Source organism: Bactrocera oleae, chromosome 4 (assembly GCF_042242935.1).
Source record: "Bactrocera oleae isolate idBacOlea1 chromosome 4, idBacOlea1, whole genome shotgun sequence".
In the NCBI taxonomy this organism is placed as follows: domain Eukaryota; kingdom Metazoa; phylum Arthropoda; class Insecta; order Diptera; family Tephritidae; genus Bactrocera; species Bactrocera oleae.
The window spans coordinates 59,386,520-59,409,476 of record NC_091538.1 but is presented as its reverse complement, the minus strand read 5'-3'; the positions used below and the strand labels follow the sequence as shown (position 1 = coordinate 59,409,476).

General features: G+C 31.2%; 2 protein-coding genes across 4 annotated transcripts in view; both read right to left on the bottom strand.

The window, feature by feature from the left end:
• NaCP60E (Na channel protein 60E) overlaps positions 1-3,721 on the bottom strand; it is a 252,197-nt gene extending 248,476 nt beyond the window's left edge. For all 3 annotated transcript variants that reach the window (XM_070108268.1, XM_070108270.1, XM_070108269.1), the window contains exon 1: positions 3,164-3,721. The gene's annotated coding sequence lies outside the window, so the exon portion shown is untranslated. The remainder of the gene's footprint in view (positions 1-3,163) is intronic.
• An 82-nt stretch (positions 3,722-3,803) lies between these two features.
• Positions 3,804-22,957, bottom strand: part of NKAIN (Sodium/potassium-transporting ATPase subunit beta-1-interacting protein) — a 205,763-nt gene continuing 186,609 nt past the window's right edge. The window contains exon 8 of the mRNA XM_070108275.1: positions 3,804-3,916. Within this exon, the coding sequence (XP_069964376.1) occupies positions 3,819-3,916 (98 nt within the window). The 3' untranslated portion in view covers positions 3,804-3,818. The remainder of the gene's footprint in view (positions 3,917-22,957) is intronic.

Genomic DNA, 22,957 nt, shown 5'->3' with positions numbered 1-22,957 from the left:
GCCATCAAACCAGAAATGGGCATCCTCTAAGAAAATGATTTTTTCGATGAAAACTAAAAACGGTAGCTACAGGAGAACGTGAATTTGCGTAATAATCTTGGACAGTTTCCAAGCGTGTAACAAAGTGAAACGCAAAATGGTTAAATATCAAACCTTATTGAACACAATGTCAAAATTTTACGTAAACAAATATGGCCACCACGTGCGATCAGAATCACATCGTCAGTAGTGCAGTATGCAGACGCTGTTTTATCGTAAAAAACTTATGTTGAACCGAAATTTATGCTTCAGGAGTTCCACACGTAAACTTATAGTTTAACAATTTAACATCGAAAATATACATTTGACTAGACTTCGGTTCCAGTTCATTTACATCATCACTTCAATATAATTGAACCTCAATTAAATATTTGATGTTGTTACTGAATATTTTGAGTGCTCAGAATCAAATACGGCACGACTCCTAAACATGCAGTTTAACACAAAAAAGAAGCACAAAAAAAAGCAGTTTTAAATTTCGTTAAATACTACTTTTTTGAAAGCCCTCAACTAAATTTAACTTTACTATCACAAAATTAATTACTTATTATACTGCTTAGAGTTAAATTATGTATAACAGTTAAACACGGATTTTAGCATATAAATAGATTTTCGTATATCGCCTTAAATATAATATTACCGATTTCCATTAAATTCTTGCAAATTCTTTAATTTTTGACAAAATAGCGGCTTTCCAAAAAAAAAAATAAATTTAGACTTCCGAGTGGCTTAAAAAATCGAAATTATTATCAGAGATTTTATTCCTGCGATTACTACCAGAAAATTATATCTAAGAAGATCGTGTGCAAAATTCGATTGGTCGAGTGGTCTAGCCGTTTCGGAGTCATTTTCTTCGCCTCTTTTGAAATTCACAAGTGGATATAACCAACATATTTATTATTTTTTCATAAGTAAAGAGAAAGTGGAAATATCACCGTTGTAATAGAATAAGCGTAATAAAATGAACTTTTCTTGCAATTTAAAAAAACACGAAGCATATCGGTGAATATGTCACAAAACTATTACGTATTTGGAAAAATTTAACGTTCTGAAAGTTTAAGAAATGAGTAGATAGTTCTGGAGAGTAACGCTGATTTATTACCCATTTAATGAGTTGAACTTCACATTTTTAATGCTTAAGAGTACATAGAGATTAAATTCACCAAAATTTAAAAAATCAGTAGATGGCGCTATTGTCGGCTTATTGGAAAATCGTATATTTACGAATGGAAATGACCTATATTCGAAATTTACTGTTAGAGCCGAGGGTATCAATCAAATAAATAACATTGAATAGTTTACTACAAACATTTTTTAGGAATATTTTAAAGGAATTGTAGAGTTTGGAAATTTTATAAGTAATTAAAATAGGACAATAAAAAGAGATTCGGAATACTTATGATTTTGAAAATCATAGACTGAATTTATACAATTTAGAATTTTACACGATAAATTATTGGAAAAAAATATATATGAAAAGTTCTCTTTTTTTTTAAATACTACTTTTTTAGTTAACTTTATTATATATATTTTACGATATTATATATGATTTTTAAAATTAAATATCGGGTACTAAATACTTTTCTATTGATTAAGAAGTATTCTCATTGGCATTACAAATATTATAGTTTTGAGCAATGAAAAGATATTTTTTAAGCTAACATTTTTTTAACGAAAGAGAAAAACGTGTTTTCTTATTAGCAAAAATTCGTTAGAGAGAAAATTTTGAAATATAAAAGTTAACGCACGGTCTAAAAAGAAAAAATAAGATTTAATAGTGAAAAATTGGAATTGAAAAGCAAAAACAATTTGCCAAGCCAAAATAAATAAATTAAATTAAATTTTTTATCTTGAATGTCACCAAATATTATTGTTTTGCTTCAAGGTGAAATTTGTCTTCTAAATTTAGAAATAGTTTAATTTATTTGAAATTTCATCTGGAGAAACTACTAAATATTGTACAAGTAGACGAACAATGACTAAATAATGTAGTAATGTAAGTATAGGCAACAAGTATTAAAAGTAAAAAATCTTTTGTTGCCATGAATCGTTTCAAAATATATAAGATACACAAAAATTCAAGTAGTATTGACCTAAAAAAATTGCTAAAATTAATAAAATAACTAAAGTAGCTTCAACTTTGCATATCATATGAAAGGAATACACTTAATAAACAAAAATTCTTCAAACGGTTGCAACGAGTTATTGACAAAAACTATGCATGAATTTGCAAAAAGTCGAACAAATTTAAAAATAGATTTAAAGAAAGTATTTTATTTTCCGCTGCAATAACTCGAATTTCAGCCGAAAATTCAGACTTTATGCGCTGCATTTATTTATAGGAAACTCAAATTGAGCCAAGCTGCAGTGCAACAACACACATACACACAAGCACAAAAACAAACAAGCATATATTGTGCAGAATACGAAGCTTCCAAGCTTCATTTTGTATGAAAAAGCTTTATTAATACGTTAGTTTATAGCACCATGTGCATATATGCGCGCGGTTAAGTCATTGTGGCTCCATCACGAATATGGACATTTTACAGCGCATGCAGAGTAGGTATAAATCACAAAAAATCTGCGGTTTTATGAGGCCATTGTAGTTGGTGCGCGTGAGATGCTTTAAAATTCTTATTGTTTCTTTTCACTTTGCCATTATTATTTATACATAAAGTTACAAGCAAAATTGTTGTTGCCAGCCGCTCAGAAACACAGACACATACAACACACAAGTACACAGGCAGCGGCAGCGTATATGCGTGACATTCAATCTCGTGTTCACGCGGCGTGCTTTAACATTCGTTATCGCCCAGTGCCCACAACCTACAAATATATGTTATATACCGACACACATATGAATGGTATATACATGTATATCGACACATATATATACATATGTATATACATACACACACATTTATTCGCACGCCTGCTGTAGGCGGCTTTCTCGAATGTTAAAAAATCTTGCGCATACGTCACGTCGCACCGGCGAGCTAGGAAACGGCATGTGGTTGAAAAGGCTTCGTGCTGTATTTTGTTTTTTTTGGGTTTTTATGTTTTTTTTTTTTATTTATATTAATTTTTATTATGCTTTGTATAGAATTTCTGTTGGTGGACTCACCTTTTGCGTGCGCCAATTCCATGCTCGTGCCGCAGCAAATGCTTTTAAGTTATTTCGCCTGCTTAATAACACAATTATATCTATTATATTTTTGTTATTGTTGGTTTTTGTTAATTTTAATGCTTAAGTGACCACTATGCATGCTTTTGAATTTTTCAATTTTTATTCAATTAATTTTTATATTTTATTATAATATTAAATTTTTAGTTTTGACACTATGCATGCTTTTACGACTATATATTTATTAATAACATTACTTTTTTGTTATATTGATAACAGCAGTATAATTATTACATTTATTTTTCGTAATTAAATTTATTTTTTTCGTGCGATTTTCCGCGTTCACGTGATTTTCTATATTTTTTTTTATTTCTGACTTACTCTCAACCAACAAAACCACTTTTGCACAAAAAAAATCGCGCACACTCTCTACTTATTTTTTCTTGATTGTTATGTAATTCAAATTATTAGCTAATATATATATCTTACACAAACTTATATTATTTAATTTGTATTTTAATTAGCGGAAGCTTTTTAACTTATTTATTTTACTAGCATTAAGTTTACGGAGTTTAAGAAGCAATTTTTAAAGTTTTGCGATTTTCATTTTTTTTTGTTGTTCTATATTTTAATTTTTAGCACTTTTCATATAATTTTATGATTTATGCAGAAAGTTATACTTTAATGGAATATAATTTAGAGCTTTTATGATTATTTTTATTTTTAGTTGTATACTGAAATCTGCAGACATAGCTGAAAAGAGAGCGGAAAAGAGTGTGAAGCGTTAAACTTTTTATATTAAATATGAATTCAACTATTATTTGTCATGATAATTTGTTTTTATTGAACTAGCATATACATTAGGGTGAGCCAAAATTATTTTGAATATTAAAATTTTTTTCTATAAAAAAACTGATTTTATGCTCTACAATAATCAGCGATGTAAAAGATGTTTTCCTAAAAGTTCAAAGGTTGTATTACTTTTATTTTTACTTGTTAATTTTATGGGAAATGACTATCGACATTTTTATAAATAGAACATCCAAAATCATCGATCTGTTAATTTTTTTTTTTGGGTTTGCGGAACCCTTATATTTGAATGAAAAACTCAACTGAAGAAAACACAAATATAATTTTAAATAATTTCAGCAGTAAGTTCATTTGCTATGCTCCCTTGTCAATCATTCCTGATATGTGTTTTGTGTTTTTTTAGACGTGTAGTTTTCAATGAGACATTACTTTTTGGAGTTGGATTTTTTGACAGTTGTTACGTGATTAATGAGTCCATACGCCAAGCGCGCAGCAAATGGAGCTATGCCCACCCACTTTATGGAATGGATTTTCTGGAAGGATCTTGGTTGATACAATCAAGTGCGTTGCACGTGCGATGAATGGGCCCAAAACGAGATGGCCTAAATAAAAATTAATTAATTTAATTATTTACTAAATAAAGAAAGAAGTGAACATGTAATTAATTTTTGTCAGTACGCGCCAAATTTAATCAGATGGTACTAAAAACGTGTTCAAAAAATGCCTTCAGTCGGTAGAGAAGTATAGGGTGCTAACAAGTAAAATTAGAGTGATTAGGCACAGCAAAAACAATACTTTTCTATTAAAAATAATATTAACTTATAAGATAAGATAAGATGAGGAAAAGTAACCCATATAATAATACTAGTCTTCAGTACGGTTTGATTTTTTTAGGACCAGAAGTAATCTGTCATCATGTAACGATCTCATTAACATTAACACCTTTCTGCCGTCACTTTTAGGTGCTGTTGGAATCACACTCCTTTTTCTTCACCATAATTTCCTAAATTATCCGAAAATTAATCCAGATGATTGCGTACATAGTCTAAATTCATACTCATACTTGCTTCTAGAGGTAGAACATCTGTCAGCATATTTTGCACAGTTTCTTCATAATTTGGTACTTTATGGTTAACTAGGAAAGTTTCGACTATCACGATTTTCCACGATTCACTTTCCATATCAGTCGTAACTTTGATTTAATCTGTATCTTTCATTAATTGCAGTATCACATATTCAAACTATCAACATACTAAGCTTCGGAAATTTTCTAGAAATGTATTTAAAACCATACCATTCCACTTGCAAATCTTTGGTAAATTGAATTATCATTCCGTACTTGATCACGTATTAAAGCACTGAGTTCATATTGAGAAAATAACTTTGGTATAGATAATTCACTTTTTCACTCACATCCCAGCTTAGAATGCACTGATATCTGGGTATTTGGAGCAGGGTTGCAAAGTTTGGTTGAATTAAATGTGTTTATTTTTTGTAACTCGAATTACTGGATTAAAAAAAATGTATCCTATAAACCGGAATAAAAATTTTTAGAAAAGAAAAATTTTAATTTCAATCTTATAATTAAGAATTAAAAAAATAATTTATTTTAGAATTAACATTTTTTCGAGTTTTTGTCTTCAAACAAAAAAAACAAAAAAAACAATTTTTAATATCAAACATTTTGGATTAAAAAATGAAAATTTAATTTTTAATTTAATCTAATTTGATGCATGATGAGTAGAAAAATAAATTTTATTGCCAACAAGCCGATAATTGATTAATATATAAGAGAGGCAATAATCTTAAAAACAAGAGGACTTTTAATACTTTAATGAATAAATTCGTAATGTAAAACATCAACATTTGCTAATATATCCAGGGAAAAAAACAAACTTTTTACTTTTCTTGAACTGTGTAATTCAATCTCTTTTCATTATATTTTCAAATGACAAAAAAAAACCAAAAAAGGCTACTAAAATTGTATACATAAATTTTATATAGGTATAAGATACATTCATCCTATTCCAAGCGCACCTAACTTCATGAAAATTGGATGACAGATGTGTGACACAAAATTGTTTGTTAAACTTGGAAAAATTGATGAAATTTTTTTATGGTGATGATTGTATGTGTCGTACTCAAAATTATACGTGGCTTACACGGTTTAAAAATGGTTGTAAGGCCAGATCGTCTAGAATCTAGTAACTGTGCTGAATTGAATTTGCTTGGAAAAAATGCACGAAATTGTTGATATCGATGCAAATTTTAATACAAAAAGGGTTGGCGGAGGAATTAAATACGAGTGAAAATATTACTTAGAGAATTTAAACTGAAAATTTGGGTAAAAGGAATGTCTGTGCGCGTTTTGTTCCACATGAATTAAATAAAGACCAAAAGTGTGCGGAAGTTTTTGATGAAAAAAGCTTCTCCTTAGTAGTTCTTAGTTGTCTCCTCCACATTCGCCTGATATATCACCATGTGGCTATTTTGTATATCCAAAACTGTAAGCCAACATGAAAAGAGTTTTATGGTGATATCACAGCCACTCAAGCAGCCGTAACCGAAGTGTTGAAGAACATTCCCATAATTATTTATAATAATATAATAAAATATAATAAAATATATTAAAATATTGCCAAGCGTTTAATTGAGTCTAATGGAAAATATTTTGAATAAATAATAATTTTCAAAAACATTATACTGTGCAATTTATTATATATTTAAAAAGTAGGTAAGTAAAAAAACTACTTCTGTTAAAAACCAACTAAGTCACTTATAGTTTCGCACATTTACTGCGCCTCTTTACATCTGCTACATATTTTCTCAGTTTAATGAGCCACTAGAACACCCACTCGAACACTCAGAAAGTAATTTCACTTAAAAATAGTAATAACAAAGTGGAAGAAATACAAACGCATATATATTTAATTTCCTGTTAGATAAACAGTTAGCACAACTAGCAAAGAAAATGTTGTTGCAATTTACTCTTCATTTCATACTATAGTCATTAAAATAGTAATAAAACTAAAAGCTATTACCCAAAGTAATTGAGGTGAAGGGTGGGCTGTTTGCACACCAGAAATCACGATTCGAGCAAAGTGAAGCAATATAAAATGCAAGTGAATACTAAAGCAGGCGAGAGTAGGTGGAGTATGCGAAGAAGTCAACTTCATACCTGTATTAATGCATTTGTATGCTGATTTTCCATGGAGTATTAACTGCTCCGCGTTGCCATGAACGACTTGTAAATGGATGTGTAGAAACAGTGAAACGGATTTGTGCTTTCGACATAGAAACCATTTATGATTACTTTCCAACACTTCCGGGTGCTTTCATAGTGAACATATCTACTATTCTACATATCTAAATAAGTACATGTTGCACATATTTATACTACACGAAACAGAAATGTATAATATATATACAAAAATATATATGAGTAAATAGATATACATATGTAGCCGAGGAAGCTGCGATAGATGGTCATTCATTGAACCTTTTCAACGTTTACCTACGAGTACTCATATTAATTTACGAAGATGAGAGGTATAGCTTCTTAATGGGATAGACCACACTAGGATTTTCAAAAAGTCTATTATTTTTCTTCTTTGCCTTAAAGTACACTTTAAGATCTTAAAACTAATATTAAATTGGTAGTATAATGCAGAAAAACTATTTCCCTTTTCAATTGGTTGTATTGTGGAAACGTTCAGGTCAGTCATCTTAGCTACGAAAAAATGTAACCACGTTTCTCCCTAAACAGCATTTACGAATAAAGTCAACAGTAGAGGCCCTATCGATTGAAGAAAGACCCAGTAGCCCCGATTTTAGAACATTATGAATGATGAAACAATGATTAATAAATTTTTTGTGCCTGAATTATAGGATGTGGATGTGGACGTCCTTTGGTTCCAACAAGACGACGCTAAACGCCATAGAGCCAACGAAACAATCGATTTATTGGAGGAAACTTTTGGTGAGCGCATTATCTATGTGAAGATAAGGCTACGATTATTTTACCATAAAATTAGTGCAGAATTTCTGGAAAGAGAGATTCAATAAAGATATTGGTGAAGAATAGGAGCTTTCTATTCCATAAATGCATCTTTACCAGCAACGGAAATATGGAGCGAAGGTTCTATGAATATAAAAGAAAGATTGAACTTTTTTTCCCAGATGCTAGACTTCTCAGGACCATTCAGCGCCAGTTTGTAATATCCAGCAAAGAGGGTAAATTGGTTAGCCTCTTCATAACCCCGACTTACTTCTGATGTCATGAAAATAGAACGTTATCCAATAAAATTAGTTTTGAAATATTTTCTCAAATAAGGATTATCGAATATAAAACGTCCTTCGATTTCAAATATTTAACGAACATTATTGTTTACAAATCACTTTAGTGTTGCACTCTCTGTGGGTAATTATATACCAAAAATTATATCTGTGGCATGAAAATCTTCTTATAAAGGGTCAAGAAAACCGGAACCAAGTAATCCGACCAAGTAATATAAAATCGGCAGCTTAAATTATTTTGGACAACAACAACCAACAAGTAGCAATCACGCACTAAACTCATCTAAGCCCATATAGACGCAGAGGTCACGAATAAAAATAAGTCTCTATATAAGTATATACAATTTTTTATATGATTAGGAATTATTTTTAGCCGTTGACTGGTTTAGAGGCATACAAGTTTTCACTGTTGTTGTTGCTAGCATTCGCATAGTTAATTGAGCCGAACTTGTAACGAGTGGAAAATTCATTAATTATAATTAACGTACGAATTAATACATTAATTTCAAACAAATCGGCAGTGACCCACAAAACGATACGCAATTCGGCGGTGGCGATATTGCCAGCCAAAATGCCCGGAAGTGCGAGAAACTGAGCTGCCAGAGGGAGAAAATAGTGCAAGACGATGGCGAAGTGACAGAGGGAGCCATAAAGCAAAATGGCAGAGGTAATTTTAGTGGCTCAGGTGCCGCAGTAACAATTGACAGTTTTGCTTTTGTTGTTATTGCTGTTGTTGTTGTCGAATGCGCCAAATCAACGGCAGCTGGCCACACGTTTCGCACATTACTCAAGCGATTGCTGTGCATTTATCTTAAATGTCGTATTTTATTTATTAATTACCTTAAGTACGACACAACAATGGGCGACAACAACAACAATAACAACTAAATCAGCAACAAATCACAGCGAAATGTTGAAGCATAAGCGTAAGTGGCACAGCGAGCGGTTGAGATTGTGTGAGTGCAGCTTTGTTTACGCAGCTGTTTGAGTGTGGTGTGACGGCAGCATTTACAGGCAAACTACAAAATGGCCAACAGCAGCAGCAACAACAACAAAAACATTTGTAAAGGTTATAACTTAGTATTGTGAGGATTTATTTACTAAAGCGGCATTCAAGCACCTTTATGCGCTTCAACACACATACACATAAATGAATATATGTGTATGTATGAGTATGTTTACAGTTATTCATGTTTCGCATTTACTACAATCTCGACTATTTGCTGTTCACTTCGCTGTTTTCGATTGCCGTAAATGTGCCTACATTTGTCGGTGAGCTCCAGTGTTTTACTATTTTAGGTCACCAGTCACGAGGTGTGGTAAGCGGGGTACAGCGGGTAATGTAGTAAAGCAAGCAGCAAATTTATGTCTTTCAAGTGATAACTCTATTTGGCGCAGCATCGATATGGTTTAACTAAGTACTTTCAACAGAATTGGCATACATTTAATTATTGAAGATTCAGTGAGGAAGATACAAATAGATAGAGGGAGAGAGAGAGAGAGAGAGAGAAAGCGAGAGATATAGAGCGTGCTAGCTTGAGCTAAGTGTAGCGTTTGAATTAATGGGCCTAAATAAATAATTTATACTTCCAGGAATTCTATGTATGCTGTTAACTTGAGTGCATGTGCGGCAAAGCAAGTAGAAGTGGCAGTCGTGGCGTATACGTAATATTGAATTTTCTAGTATATTTTCAATCGACATTAAAATTGTATGAAGATTTGAGATGAGTATGAAATAAAGTTGCATAATTATAAATTATTAATGTAAAATATATCATAAAGGATATCAGTGTTGTCATGCATTATAGTTGCTTTTGAGATTGAAGTTTAACTATTTTTATCAATTATAGTGCAATATATGGTAATATTATATCAAGCTATGCTGATCTGAAAAAGTCTTTAATTGAAGGTAGTTATTGAACCGAATTTTAATTTTGTTTAAAATAATTATACTTCATAAATATATATTAATCAAATAACTTGGGTATGGCCAAAAGTAAACCGACCTCTATCATTGGATAATATTATATATTTTTTATACCCTGAATAGAATATATTAAGTTTGTCAAGAAGCTTGTAAAACACAGAAGCAAACGTCGTATACCCGATAAAAAATATATAGAAATAATCATGCCATAAGCCATGTCCGTCAGAAACTGCTCATTTGTCAGAATCGCCGCTAAGATACCACTATAGCATATAGCTGCATACAAACTAAACGATCAGAATCAAGTGCTTGTATGGCAAACTATTTCATTTGAGAAGATATCTACACGAAATTTGTCATTGTACATTGTCTAAAGGAGTGATGCAACCTCCGAGAAAATTGTTCAGATCGAGCAACTTATAAGGAGCCTTTTGTATTTGTGGAAGCTTTTATGGCTTTGATACAGACGAAGTTAACGTTTTTTTTTTTTTTGTTGGCTTAATTTTTTCTGTTTTGTTGGTATGACATCTGTCAAACATATTCAATAACCTTACAGTCATGCAACATCATATTTTTTCATTGTGTTGAAATTATCAATTTGGTACCGAAAAGTATTGATTTGTAGAAAGCATACATTTAAGAAAAGTGCTGCAGAGTCGCATCGAATGCTTATCGAGATATATTTTGATCATGCTCTATCAGAAGCAACATGCAAAATGTGGTTTCAACGGTACAGAGTTAATAATTTTGATGTGAGAAATGTAGAACATGAAAGACCACAAAAACTTTTGAAGACGCCGAACTGCAAGCAATATTGGATGTAGAAGACACTATAAGTCAAAAGCACATTGCAGCAATGTTAAATGTTGCACAACAAACAATTTCAGATCGTTAGAAAGCTGTGGGAAAGATCAAAAAGTTTGGAAAATGAAAGACAAATGAAAAATCGAAAAAATACTTGTGAAATTTTGCTTCAAAGATACGAAAGAATATCAGTTTTGCGTCGAATTTTTACTGGAAATGAAAAATGGATTTATTTATTTCAAGAATTCTAAATGGAAAAAAGCATGGTTTAATCCGGTACAACCATCAACATCGACTGCAAAAACAGATCGATTCGGTAAGAAGGCAATGCTCTGTGTTTGGTGAGATCAAAAGGGTGTGGTATAGCATGAGCTTCTAAAACCTAGTGAAACTGTTAATACTAATCGCTACAAACAACAAATGATCAATATGAATTATGTATTGATCAAAATACAACCAGTACTGGCCAGAAGACACGGTAAAGTAATTTTGTCACACGACATGCACCTGCACACAAAGCAAAATCGGTTCAGAATACAATCAAAATACTAGGCTGGAAGCTCCTACCCCACCCGCCGCATTCACCCTCCGATTACCATTGGTTTTCAACGACGGAGCACGCATTGGCTGAGCAGCACTTCTATTTCTACGCAAAAGTCAAAAATTGGTTTGCTTCAAAACACGAACATTTCTATTGGCATGGTATTCACAAACTGCCACAAAGGTAGTCAAATTGTGTAAAAAATAATGGTCAATACTTTGACTAAATTTTTTTTCACTTTTACAAAATTTGTATTTATTTTCACAAAATATAATTGTTCGACTTGATCCGTTTTTGAGAATTTTTTTTATTCTTTTGTTTTTATATTAATTTAATATTATTTATCATTATTTCTTTAGAACATTTATGGAAATTCAAAAAAAGAACAATAAAAAAAATAGGATACCCTACAGAGGACCAAAGGCATTGTAAAAGGGTGAAAATTTAAAAAAAACGAGGAACAATCAATTTATTTAAAAAAACATCTACTTTTCTACAACAAAGCATAGAATCATACTAATATATACAATATTAATATTGAAAACTAAAAACTAAGAAGTCACCATACCTAGACTAAATATTGATATTTAAAACAAATATTAAATAATCGATTTTTCGGTTTAGTAAATTTGTTTATTTAAACAAGGGGGCCCTGAGGAGTTTTTCAGGAATGAGGGCATCCCCAAAATGAAAATTTTAAAATTTAAATATTAAAAAAAACTAAAAAATAATTTTATAAAATTTCAAATGCGTGCGGATTGCGAATTAAAAATTGCAGTTCCGAAAAAATGTCTGTAAAGTTTTTTAAGCTGAAGCTGACTGGTCCAAACGCTGCAACACCACAGCCGATTGAGCAGAGAATATTTTTTTCACCATTACGCCAATTAAATAATTGTTTTAGGACTAAAAAGTAGGACTTTAAGCAAAAAAAATCTGTTGTTTTATCATGAACGATTTGTGGAGCGATTTTTATATTCAACAGTCTAAATCGACCCTCAAATAAGTTTGTAGAAAACTTTTACAGTTATAGTTACATAATCGTTTTCTGGAAACAGCAATATTCGAAGTGATAAAAATCTAAACAAAAACAATAACATGTATTTGTTACATTTTACTAAATTACCTTAAAATTATTCTATATTCGGAAATTTTTTTTTCTACAAAGTCACAAATTTTTATAATAATTTTTTTACGTTTACATTTGCAGTGATTTATTATTTATGGAAAGCACTTTTTCATACCTGTTTTTCACTGTTTTATAATTTCAATGTATTTTTAACAATATTTTATTAAAAACTTAATTGATGATGATGTAATTACTAAGTAACTTTTTTAAATGAATTTTTATAAATATTTTCGATTTTTCTTTTTCGCTGTTTCGGCGTTTTAGCGCGAAATTTTTATGTGTTATTGTTCTTGTTACTTATACATTTATATATATATATATTTTTTTTTTTGTCTAATTTACTCTGCTATTTTACTATTTTGATTTGTAATTTTTTCTGTTTAGCAGCTTGCATTTTTCGCACGCAGGAATTACCGTTAACACATATGCAAGCCAGTTCGCCGTTAATATTTGCAAGTACATACATATATTTTATTGACAACTGCATTTTTTATGACCTACATATTTAAATATACATACATATCGCATTAAGAAGTGCATGGAATTTTATTCACACGCTTTTCCCGCTTTATTTTACATTTATTATAATTCCACGTTAAAATAAATTTTCACACTCCCGATACAAATTGAATGCATACATTTCGCTTATTCGTTTTTGATTTTAGTTTTTTATACAATTTCGTTTAAAGTTTTTTGCTTGTAATCCAAAAAGCTGGATTTATTTGCAGCTATTGTTGCTGCTTTTTATTGAAAAAAATATAAGAAATTTAACATAAATATAAATTTTTTTACACAAACACATTTTTTGTTGAAATATAGTTACTGTTATTTGCGTTTATAGCGAAAATTTGCACGATTGTTTCAATATTTGCTTCAATTATTTCTGAACAAATTTTGTGCTTTTGTGTTCTTTTTACGCTTTAAGCGATTGTTACTGTTTTATTAAATTTTACTTTAGCTATTTAACATTTCATGAGTTTTAAATTTATTCTTTTTAATCATTTTTTTTATTTATTTTTTTCTTAAAATATTAAATTTTTCTTGTTTTAAATTTTTTTTTACAACTTTTTTTTTTTTTGAAAGTTTAAATTTTTGTCAGTTTTAATAGTTTCTTGTTATATTTTTTAATTATTTTTAATGTTTTTGTTCAAAATTCGCATTTGGCTATAGCCTCAATTTTCTTGTTTTATTTATTTTGTATATTTTTTTCAAGTTTTAAACTTTATTTTGTTATAATTTTTTTGTTTTTGAAATTTAAATTGTGTCTGTTTTAAGTTTTTTTTTAATAAAATACATATGTATATATATATATTTTTTTTACTTCAAATTTTCCCTTTGTTTCAAATTATAATAATAATTATTCACATTTTTTTTATGTGAAATAATTTCATTTTTTTCTTGTTTTTGTTCTTTTATTCGTTTTTCTATACGCAAAATAGTTTCACATTTTTCATGCTGTTAAAGTTATTGGAAGTGTTGCTGCATTGCCAAGAGTCACCGTTAGTTGCCAAGTAAGCCAGCAGTCATTGCAACACTTCCATTTGGCGCGTTCGCTTTGACATAGATTTTGACGTACATATGTACATATATGAATATCTGTTATGACTGGGGCAAGCAATTAGTTTTAAAATTCTGTAAATTTCATGCAAATTTCATTATTTTTAAATTTAAAGTATTAAAAAAATTTATTTTTAATATTATTTTTTCAGATTTTCTTGACTTTAAAAATTTTTATTTTAATTTTCTTAAAAGAAGTTTCAGCTTAAATTCAATATATGGTTTTTTATTATAATATTTTTTTATTTAATAAAAAAAAAAAAATTGGCGCTTTTTCCACATATTATTATTATGTTTTTAATTTAATAAATTTTTTTTTCAGAAACTTAGCTGTTATTTAATCTGTTTTAATTTTTATTTCAATGAATTTTATTTTGTAAAGAAATTCGTGCTTTTATTCAATATATTATTACTATTTTTTTTAATGTATTAAATTTTTTGCTTAATTTTCTTTTAAAGAAATTTAAATTTTATTCAATATAATTAAACATTTTTTTAAATAAATTTTTAAATCAATATTTTCAGAAATTCGCGCTTTTTTTCAGCATACTGTAATCATTTTATTTTAATAAATCTTTATTTTTTTTTTGTTTAAAAAAAAAATTGTTAAATTTTTAAAAAGAAATTTGCATATTTATTCCATATAGTTTTAATATTTTATATTATTAAATTTTTTGTTGCATTTTTAAAGACATTCACACTTTTATTCAACATAATGATTTTAGGTTTGGACTTTACTCGTTGTTTATTTTTGTTTTTTTTTTAAGAAATTCCAGCTATTTCTACTATTATTTGTTTACTTCAATATTGATTTTTTTCTTATTTTTAATTATACAAATGTTTTATTTCGCTTTTATTCCAGCTAATAGCTCGGTTATGTTCCAAATAACTTTCTTATTATACTTATTGTATTGTCTAAATTATTAATCTTTTTTACTCTTTAATACAAAACATAATTAGAATATTTTTCCCTCAAATTTTCGCAAAGTTTTGTTTGAAACTCAATTTATTTGCTAGCAATCTCTATTGTTCTGTCTCGAAATTTATAATAATTAGCGCGCTCAAGATTTTTCTTTTTTTTTAGCTCAGTTTTGGTTATATAATTTAGAGCATTTTTTTTTTATTGATGTTAACGTCATTTAATATTTTTTACACCGTTTCTTCCTTTAAAATTGTAAACAAATTTATTTTCAAAGTTAATATAGTAACTATTTCTTTAATTTTATATATTTTTACCGTTATTTCCAACAAATTGTTGCAATTTTCTATAATTATTCACTAGCTGTTTTCAATTTAATTTACTTCACTAAATTATTTTTAACTACAGCACACCCTTAATTAGCATTAAATATATAGTATATAAAAATAATTAATTTTCATCCCACCAGCTTTGAGTTAGTTTGAAAAATTTTCCACCGCACAAATTTTTTGCGAACGCACACGCTAACACGCACACCGACACCGTCGCACTGAGCCACTGCAGAATGCTGGCATGCACGCCGACACCCCATCCAGCAGCCAAGCTAGCGAGCGAACCGAACGCCCGACCGACCGACCGTCTGCCCGCCGACACAAAAACGCGAAATAGCAACAGACACAGACACCGACAAGAACGCCGTTAAAACGCAGCTATGCACCAACACATGCATGGAAGGGGACTCCACGCACAAATACATATACGCGCTCGTGGCCCACCAACGGCAGCACAGCGCGCTATAACTGCAGTTGCAACAACGCCGTTGCACACAATCGCCAGTATGGCAACGCCAACAACACTAACGCGCAGCTAATGGTACGTTTTTGTGTGTGTGCGCGACTGTGTATGGGTGTTGTGGCATGTGTATGTGTTTGTGTGCGAAGTGTGCTAGAGAATTTAGGTTAGGAATATACCTTTTTTGTAGCTATTTCCCACTGGCTTCGTGCCGATTGGAGTCGTTTATATTGTTATTGTTAGTATAATATTTTTCGTTCACGATTTAGATAAAGTTTAAGCTTAAAACTTTACAAGCCATTTCCTACCAAAAGAATTTTGAAACTTTTTTCCGTTTTATTTGCTTCGTTTTACTGCCGCACTGCCACGCATTTTCGGCCGATTGCTCAAAATAACTGTTGTTCCACTTTAGTGCAGCGCAGCAATGCACAAACATCCAGAAATATATATAATTTTTTGTTCCTTTTCCACTTTCTTTATATGATATTCACTTGATATTAAATTTTTTGCTTAAATTGTTTGAAATTTTCAGGCTGGCGACCTGTACGCGTGCACCTCAAAGCGCTTTTACCACAAATCGTGTGAGAGGTTCGTCGGCGACTGAACGGTTTTTCCGATTGACGTAATCCTGCCTGGTCGGCAGCAGTTGCCTCGCAGTGCTCGAAATTCCCCGTATTACACCTTGCGAGTCACCAAATGACCCGAACGGCATAGCAAAAGAAGAATAGAAGGCGTGCTTGTGGTGAATAGTGGCTGAACTCACCACACAACGTGCATCGACAATACTCTTGCTTTTGCGGGTTATGACGAAAGCTTGCTGCGGCGGCGACTGTTGAATGTGCCATATACACAGCTAATTGTATATGTGTTCATAAATACATAACGGTACACTCACACACGTTCATGTTTTATTGGCGGTTGCCGGTGTAGCTGCCGTCATACTTGCGTATGTCCCTAACCTAACCTACAAAGTTGTTGTTTGAGTCTCCCGTGCTGTGTGCGCGCACGGCTGAATGTAACATCATATGTGTGAGTGTAGAAATATGTAAAGCAGCTAATAATTTACAGATATATATAAGGAATTATGCATAAAAACGTAATTGTTTCAAGATAGCTTGCATTTCATGATATAATATGAGCATAAGGATATTTTACCATGCTCGTGCGGAAAGGTAAACTTATGCTAGTGAAAATATTAATGTATTGCCTACTTTTAGGCTGACAGTACAATAATTGAGATTTGGATAAGTCTTTGACTTGAGGTTTCCTGATATTATAAGATCGCTTTAATTGCGATCTTTCCGCTTGACCATTTTAGGTCAAGTCATTTACATGATTGTAAAATTATGATTGCAGAAGTATATTCTGAAGAAAACTGTGACCATAATCGGAAAACATTAACTTGAATACTTGAATTTGTCTTTCTTTATGAAAAAGATTGTCTAAAATAAAGGAACATTCATCTGGATTATATCGGAGCTCAAGTTAGAAGTTTGCCTTGATTTGCTGAGTTATTTCCACGAGAAAACTTTGACTATGAGTGACCCTGTAATACTTGGTATCTTAACTTGTAAATTTTTCCCTGATTTGCTGAATAATATCGTTAAGAAAACATTGACTATGATTAAGGAACGTTCATCTAGAATAATTGGGACATCAAGTTGGAAGGTTGGTGCTGACTTGCTGAATAATATCATCAAAAAAATATTGCCTATAAATACTTGTATACCCTCAGAAAACATTGTCTATTATTGTGGAATATCCATCTTGAATGTCTCGAACGTCAAGCTGGAAAATTGGCACCGATTTTCTGAATAATATTCTTGAGAAAACAATGTCTATGGCTAAGGAATTTGCATCTAGTATCTCTGAATTAAAGTTGAAAAGTTTACCCTGACTTGAGGTATAATTTACTCCTTTGGACTCTCTGAGATGTTAACGTGGAAAGTAGGTTTTAATGAACGATATCGTCAATCCATGCAAGCGATTAAAAAAACTAAGAATTATCAAAAATAAACAAAACGACAAGAACTAGTCTAGAGTTAAGTTTTAAATAAGAGGTAAACTCCACATGTAACTTCTTGATGGAGTCCGAATTCCACTTAAATAAACTTATCATAAATTGTTCCACTGTGTTATGTGAATGGGGCGAAACCGTTGAAGAAGAGGCGCGATAAGTTTTTACAGGGGTGAGCCGAAACTTTGATAAAAGTTTGGAGGCGCAGTTTTCTGTAAGGACCAAGCTTAGTTTTAGGCTACCGGATCACTGCAGAGTTTTTCCTGCATAGGTGGCTGGTATTAGGGTCCTTTTACGCTATATCTTTACGTGACTAACCTAACCTAGCATAGCCTTGGCTTAAAATGTCAAATAGTCAAAAATGTTTGGAGACCTAACATAAGTTCCTAATTTTATAATAAGATGTTTTAGAAAGATAAATATTCAATATCTCAGTTTGTTGCTACCAAAGGGAAATATTTACCTTACTTGTACAAGTCTGCCATGTGAGAGTATGACAGATCTCATCTCATCAATGACGTATATATTTAACGATAACACCCCTCCATTTGTCGTTAGAGCGATGTAGATGTGGAACGGTTTTTTACTGCTTCCAAATAGGACTCAGTCTCGGAGATCAACTCTTTATTGTTGCTAAAATTATTTTCAGTAATCTCTTGAGGTCTGAGAAAAGAAAGAAGTCGCTGGTGACAGACCTTGGGAACATGTAGGAAATGGTAGTAAATATTTAGAAGCCCAATTTAAGCTAGCTAATCGAGTGAGTGCTTTCGCATACCAAAATTTTATGAACCATACAATCAAGATTTTCTCTCGTTATTTTTAGAGTGTCAGCTATCTCAGTTAACTTCATTTTACGTTCATCCAAAATTATTTTGAGGACTTTTTTTAGGCTTACGCAACTGTCTGGACGTCCATTAGGTTCATCGTCTTCAATTCTCATATACATTCCGGATAAGCAGCATGAAGCCACTTTTTGGTAATAGCAGGTTTTTCTCATCACCATATCACTTGAAGGTTGGATGCAAGTACAGAATATATGAAAATGTTACGCGCTTTTCAAACTCTCTAATATATACTAATACTCTGAAAATACTTATTGTAAAAAAATAAGGAGAAGAAAAAACGTAGAGACTGAAGGTTTAATTTTTATGAAGTTTCAGCTAATTTAGTTTGTAGAACTTAAAAATTTTCAGATTTTCATAACCTACTCTTTGAACGAACTTTTGATAGCTCATAAAAGCCTGGGTCTCTTAAAAATTTTGTACTTTTCCGGTATACGAAACGGTTAACAGAATACTGTTAAAATAACAGCAACCCTACAAGCCTGCTTACCGGCAAAAATTACCAAAAAATAGAGAGATAGGTGTAATCTACAATAAAATTCATGGCGCTAAAATAAATTCCCGTTATTTTTTTTAAGTTGCTCCTGCAGTGCATCTCTGGAAATAAGGACAATAGTAACCTACTAAAGGATAGGAAAAAGTACAAAACAGAATGTAGTTGTTGTAGCAGGCGTTGTTGTTGCCTATGTGTAACAATTACATGCGCGCAAATATGAGTGCAGGCAAGGAATAAAGAAAAAGGATTACGAACTGAAAAGAAGAAAAAAAAATAGAGAAAAGCAGTAGAAGCAGAGAAATCATGTTAGGGCGCAAAATAAACTTATTTTTAGGGGCAGTGGTGTTAACTGTCACATTGTGGCAGAGTATTTGTGTGTGCAACATAAAGTTTCTTGCACAAAGAAAAGTGAAAACGCATCGAAAGGAGGCAAGGGGGAAACAGAACAACAAAATTTACGCGAAAAACTTCAAATAAAACACTACACCGAAAATAAGTGTGTTGACGAACAAGTGGCGGGGCACAGACAAACACACGTACGCACTCAAATGAATTCATACTTACATTTTTTATGGTTGTGTTTGCAGGAAAAATTAAAACAAACAGCCGAATTCATAGTGTGTAAGGAAATCACAAAACTCATTTTGATTGCGATGTTTTTGCTTTTGGATTTTTTTCCATGCGCCACCGAGACATTTTTGTTTATTTCTTTGCTGATTTATTGTTGTTGCTTTGGCTTGAAAACCGGAGAACATGCAAATGCGACAATGAAAATATGGTGGTGGGAAGGATTTGGGGTCGAGAGGGAGCGACCAAGCGCAGTAGTTAGAAGCCTAACGAAAGAGTAAGGGTGAGGGGTAATGCGAATTATAGGTAAGTCACGCAACTGCGGCAAAAAATGAAGTCAAGTGCACATACACACACACATACATGTATTTATATTTAAGAGTATAAGTGATGGAGAGTGCTTTTCTATAAGCTTAGGCCAAAAACCTGTTAAGGTTACTTGATTAGTGTCTATGCGCGATGTGAAAGATAAACTCGTCACCTTTGTTTATAACTGAAATTTTATCTACTTGTGTAATTAGCAAACTACAATAAAATTATTTTTGCGGTCATTTCAGCTGCAGTCTCATCAATTATAATTGTATATAATTAATAATATTTATAAAAATAGTTCAAAGAAGCAGACCTTATATTATAATTCTTGAATAACAAAATTATTTAATGTATCGAAAATTTCAAGAAAATTATATCCGTTATGTCATTTTCGAAAGGGCATCAACTAACAGTTAAATAACAAAACTTTTCAATATCTCACATAGAAAACTAAAAATCATAAATCGCTAAATTTCGGAATTGGAAAAAAAAATTCACAAAAATTAGACTTGCATTATAAAAATTAAAGAAGAAAACGAATTTTATGCTCTCGTAACAGATAGTTATAGCGTTATATGCATATAAATGATCAGGATGACTAGACAAGTTGAATTCAGGGTGAATGTCTATCTGTCCGTCCGGCGTCCATGCAAGTAAAAATTGAGATATCTTGTTGAAACTTGGTATACCTGTACCACGCCCACTCCCAACATGTTATAACGGTTGTGTTAAAAACTGCTAAAAGTTCAAAGCATTAAATTTCATATTCGCGTTGGTGCTGAAGGATTTATACGTATCTGTGTCCAAATTAGATAATATCGTGGAACCGTCCACTTTTAGGCGCAATTCCATATCCCGAACACTTTCAACCAAATTTGTTGCACAATAATATTCTAATATTTATATTACAGTCATAAAATGTTCGACATCTGACGACAACCAACCGCAATTCCCTTATATAACAATTTCAAAATGCATCTGATTCTTTCACTTTACAGTAAAGTTATCGGAATATAACTTTGCACAAATAGTAAGGTAGTGCATCGCATGCCTAAAAATGGTCGTAAACGGGCTATAGATTTTCAATTACCCAGATATCGAATATGCGGATCTCAATACCTAACTTTTACCTTAAAAATAGATTTATTTTTTAGCTACTTATATTATTTAAGGAACATCATTTTCAATACTATTACTACTAAACCTAAGATATCGATGAGTATATAATGATTGTACTATAGTTTTAATGGGAACATGGGTGAAATCGATTTACTCTTAGAGACCTTTTTTGAAAAGTCGTATTTCAAAGATTGGCCGTCATTTCATTTCAAAGATTAAATATAAGAAGAAAAATTCGATTCGTTTATCATTACTTTCGAATAAAATTGTTAAAGCTAGGCTTAATTACAAATGATGTTCTCCTTCCGAAGTTTCATGACCCATTAAACATTCACCAGAAAAGGTCGAGATGTGCCTTTACTCGAACAAGATCATTGAGATCGAATATGGCGAACAAAGTTTCCAGAATTAATTTAATGACAGGCTCCCTGGCCCTCATTCTGCAACTACTTTACGAGATTCATCGAACGCGTTGGCTAATGTGTATAAAAAAGAAGTAAAAGATAAGAGTTAAGTCTTACGTCCTCAACCTGCTACTGGTAGTCGCTGTGGTCAAAGCAGAGAGAAGCATTAATTAGTGACTATATTCTTTAAATCAATATACTATACATATATTTATATTATTTGTATATATGTAAGTGTATTTATTTATATTCATAAGCGAAAGTTGCTCATTTTGCTTGACAGCAACCCACTTCCGCTAGAACATAACTTTAGTGTTCTGCAAACATTTTAAGTTGTACAATGTGTCAGTGATTCAACCACACTCTCTAAACACATACACACATACATGAATATGTAAATTTTTGTGTATGAATATTTTGCATTCCAGCGTTTTCCCACAAGCAGATACGCATGGCAAAAAACATGGCTGCAAATGTGCTGCGAGAATTTTAAAGCTTCGGAGAGCTCCTAGTTTTTTATGAGCCGTTAACAACTATTGTTGTACCTGCATCAGCCGGCTCAGATGACAAATGCTCTGGGCAAACACATTCCTATATAACACATATGCCAGTCATGGTGTACTCTAATTTTATGGTTTGATGTTATTTTAGGTAGCTTCTTGCTGAGTTAAAACGATTTCAAGTCGCTGTTGTGCGAAAGAGCTTTATTGCTGAATTTTAACTGTGGCCTTTTAGGGCGCATATGTGTTATAGAACACCTCCCATGAACGCCATATTTAAAAGTCTTAAATATGCAGTGAAATATAATTGCTTCAGATGTTTCACAAAGTATTTTGGAAGAAGAACAACAAATTATATACATAAATGATTTCAAACGAAAAGAAATATTTTCGATTTAATTGTTTATACTTTTGTTATTTATAAAGAAATAGAAGCAAATAAGTCAAAAAAACCAACATCATAAAAATTATTTTTCAGAATTATAGCAGCAAAGTAAAACTAAATTGTTCTAGAAACTGTTATAAAACAATATATGAAAAAATAAAAATATGTTAGCTGTTATAATGTTATAAAATATTGTGCTGTTATAAATATTAAAAGATAACTCAACAAAAATAAATATCAAGAGGGCAACAAAATCAAAGCTTTTTATTAACTGTTATAAAATATTGAAATATTCAACTTTTATGAATATTATTTTATTTATTTAAAAATTAAGTGAATTTTGCAATAAATTGAAATATTAATAGAATAAAAGAAATATG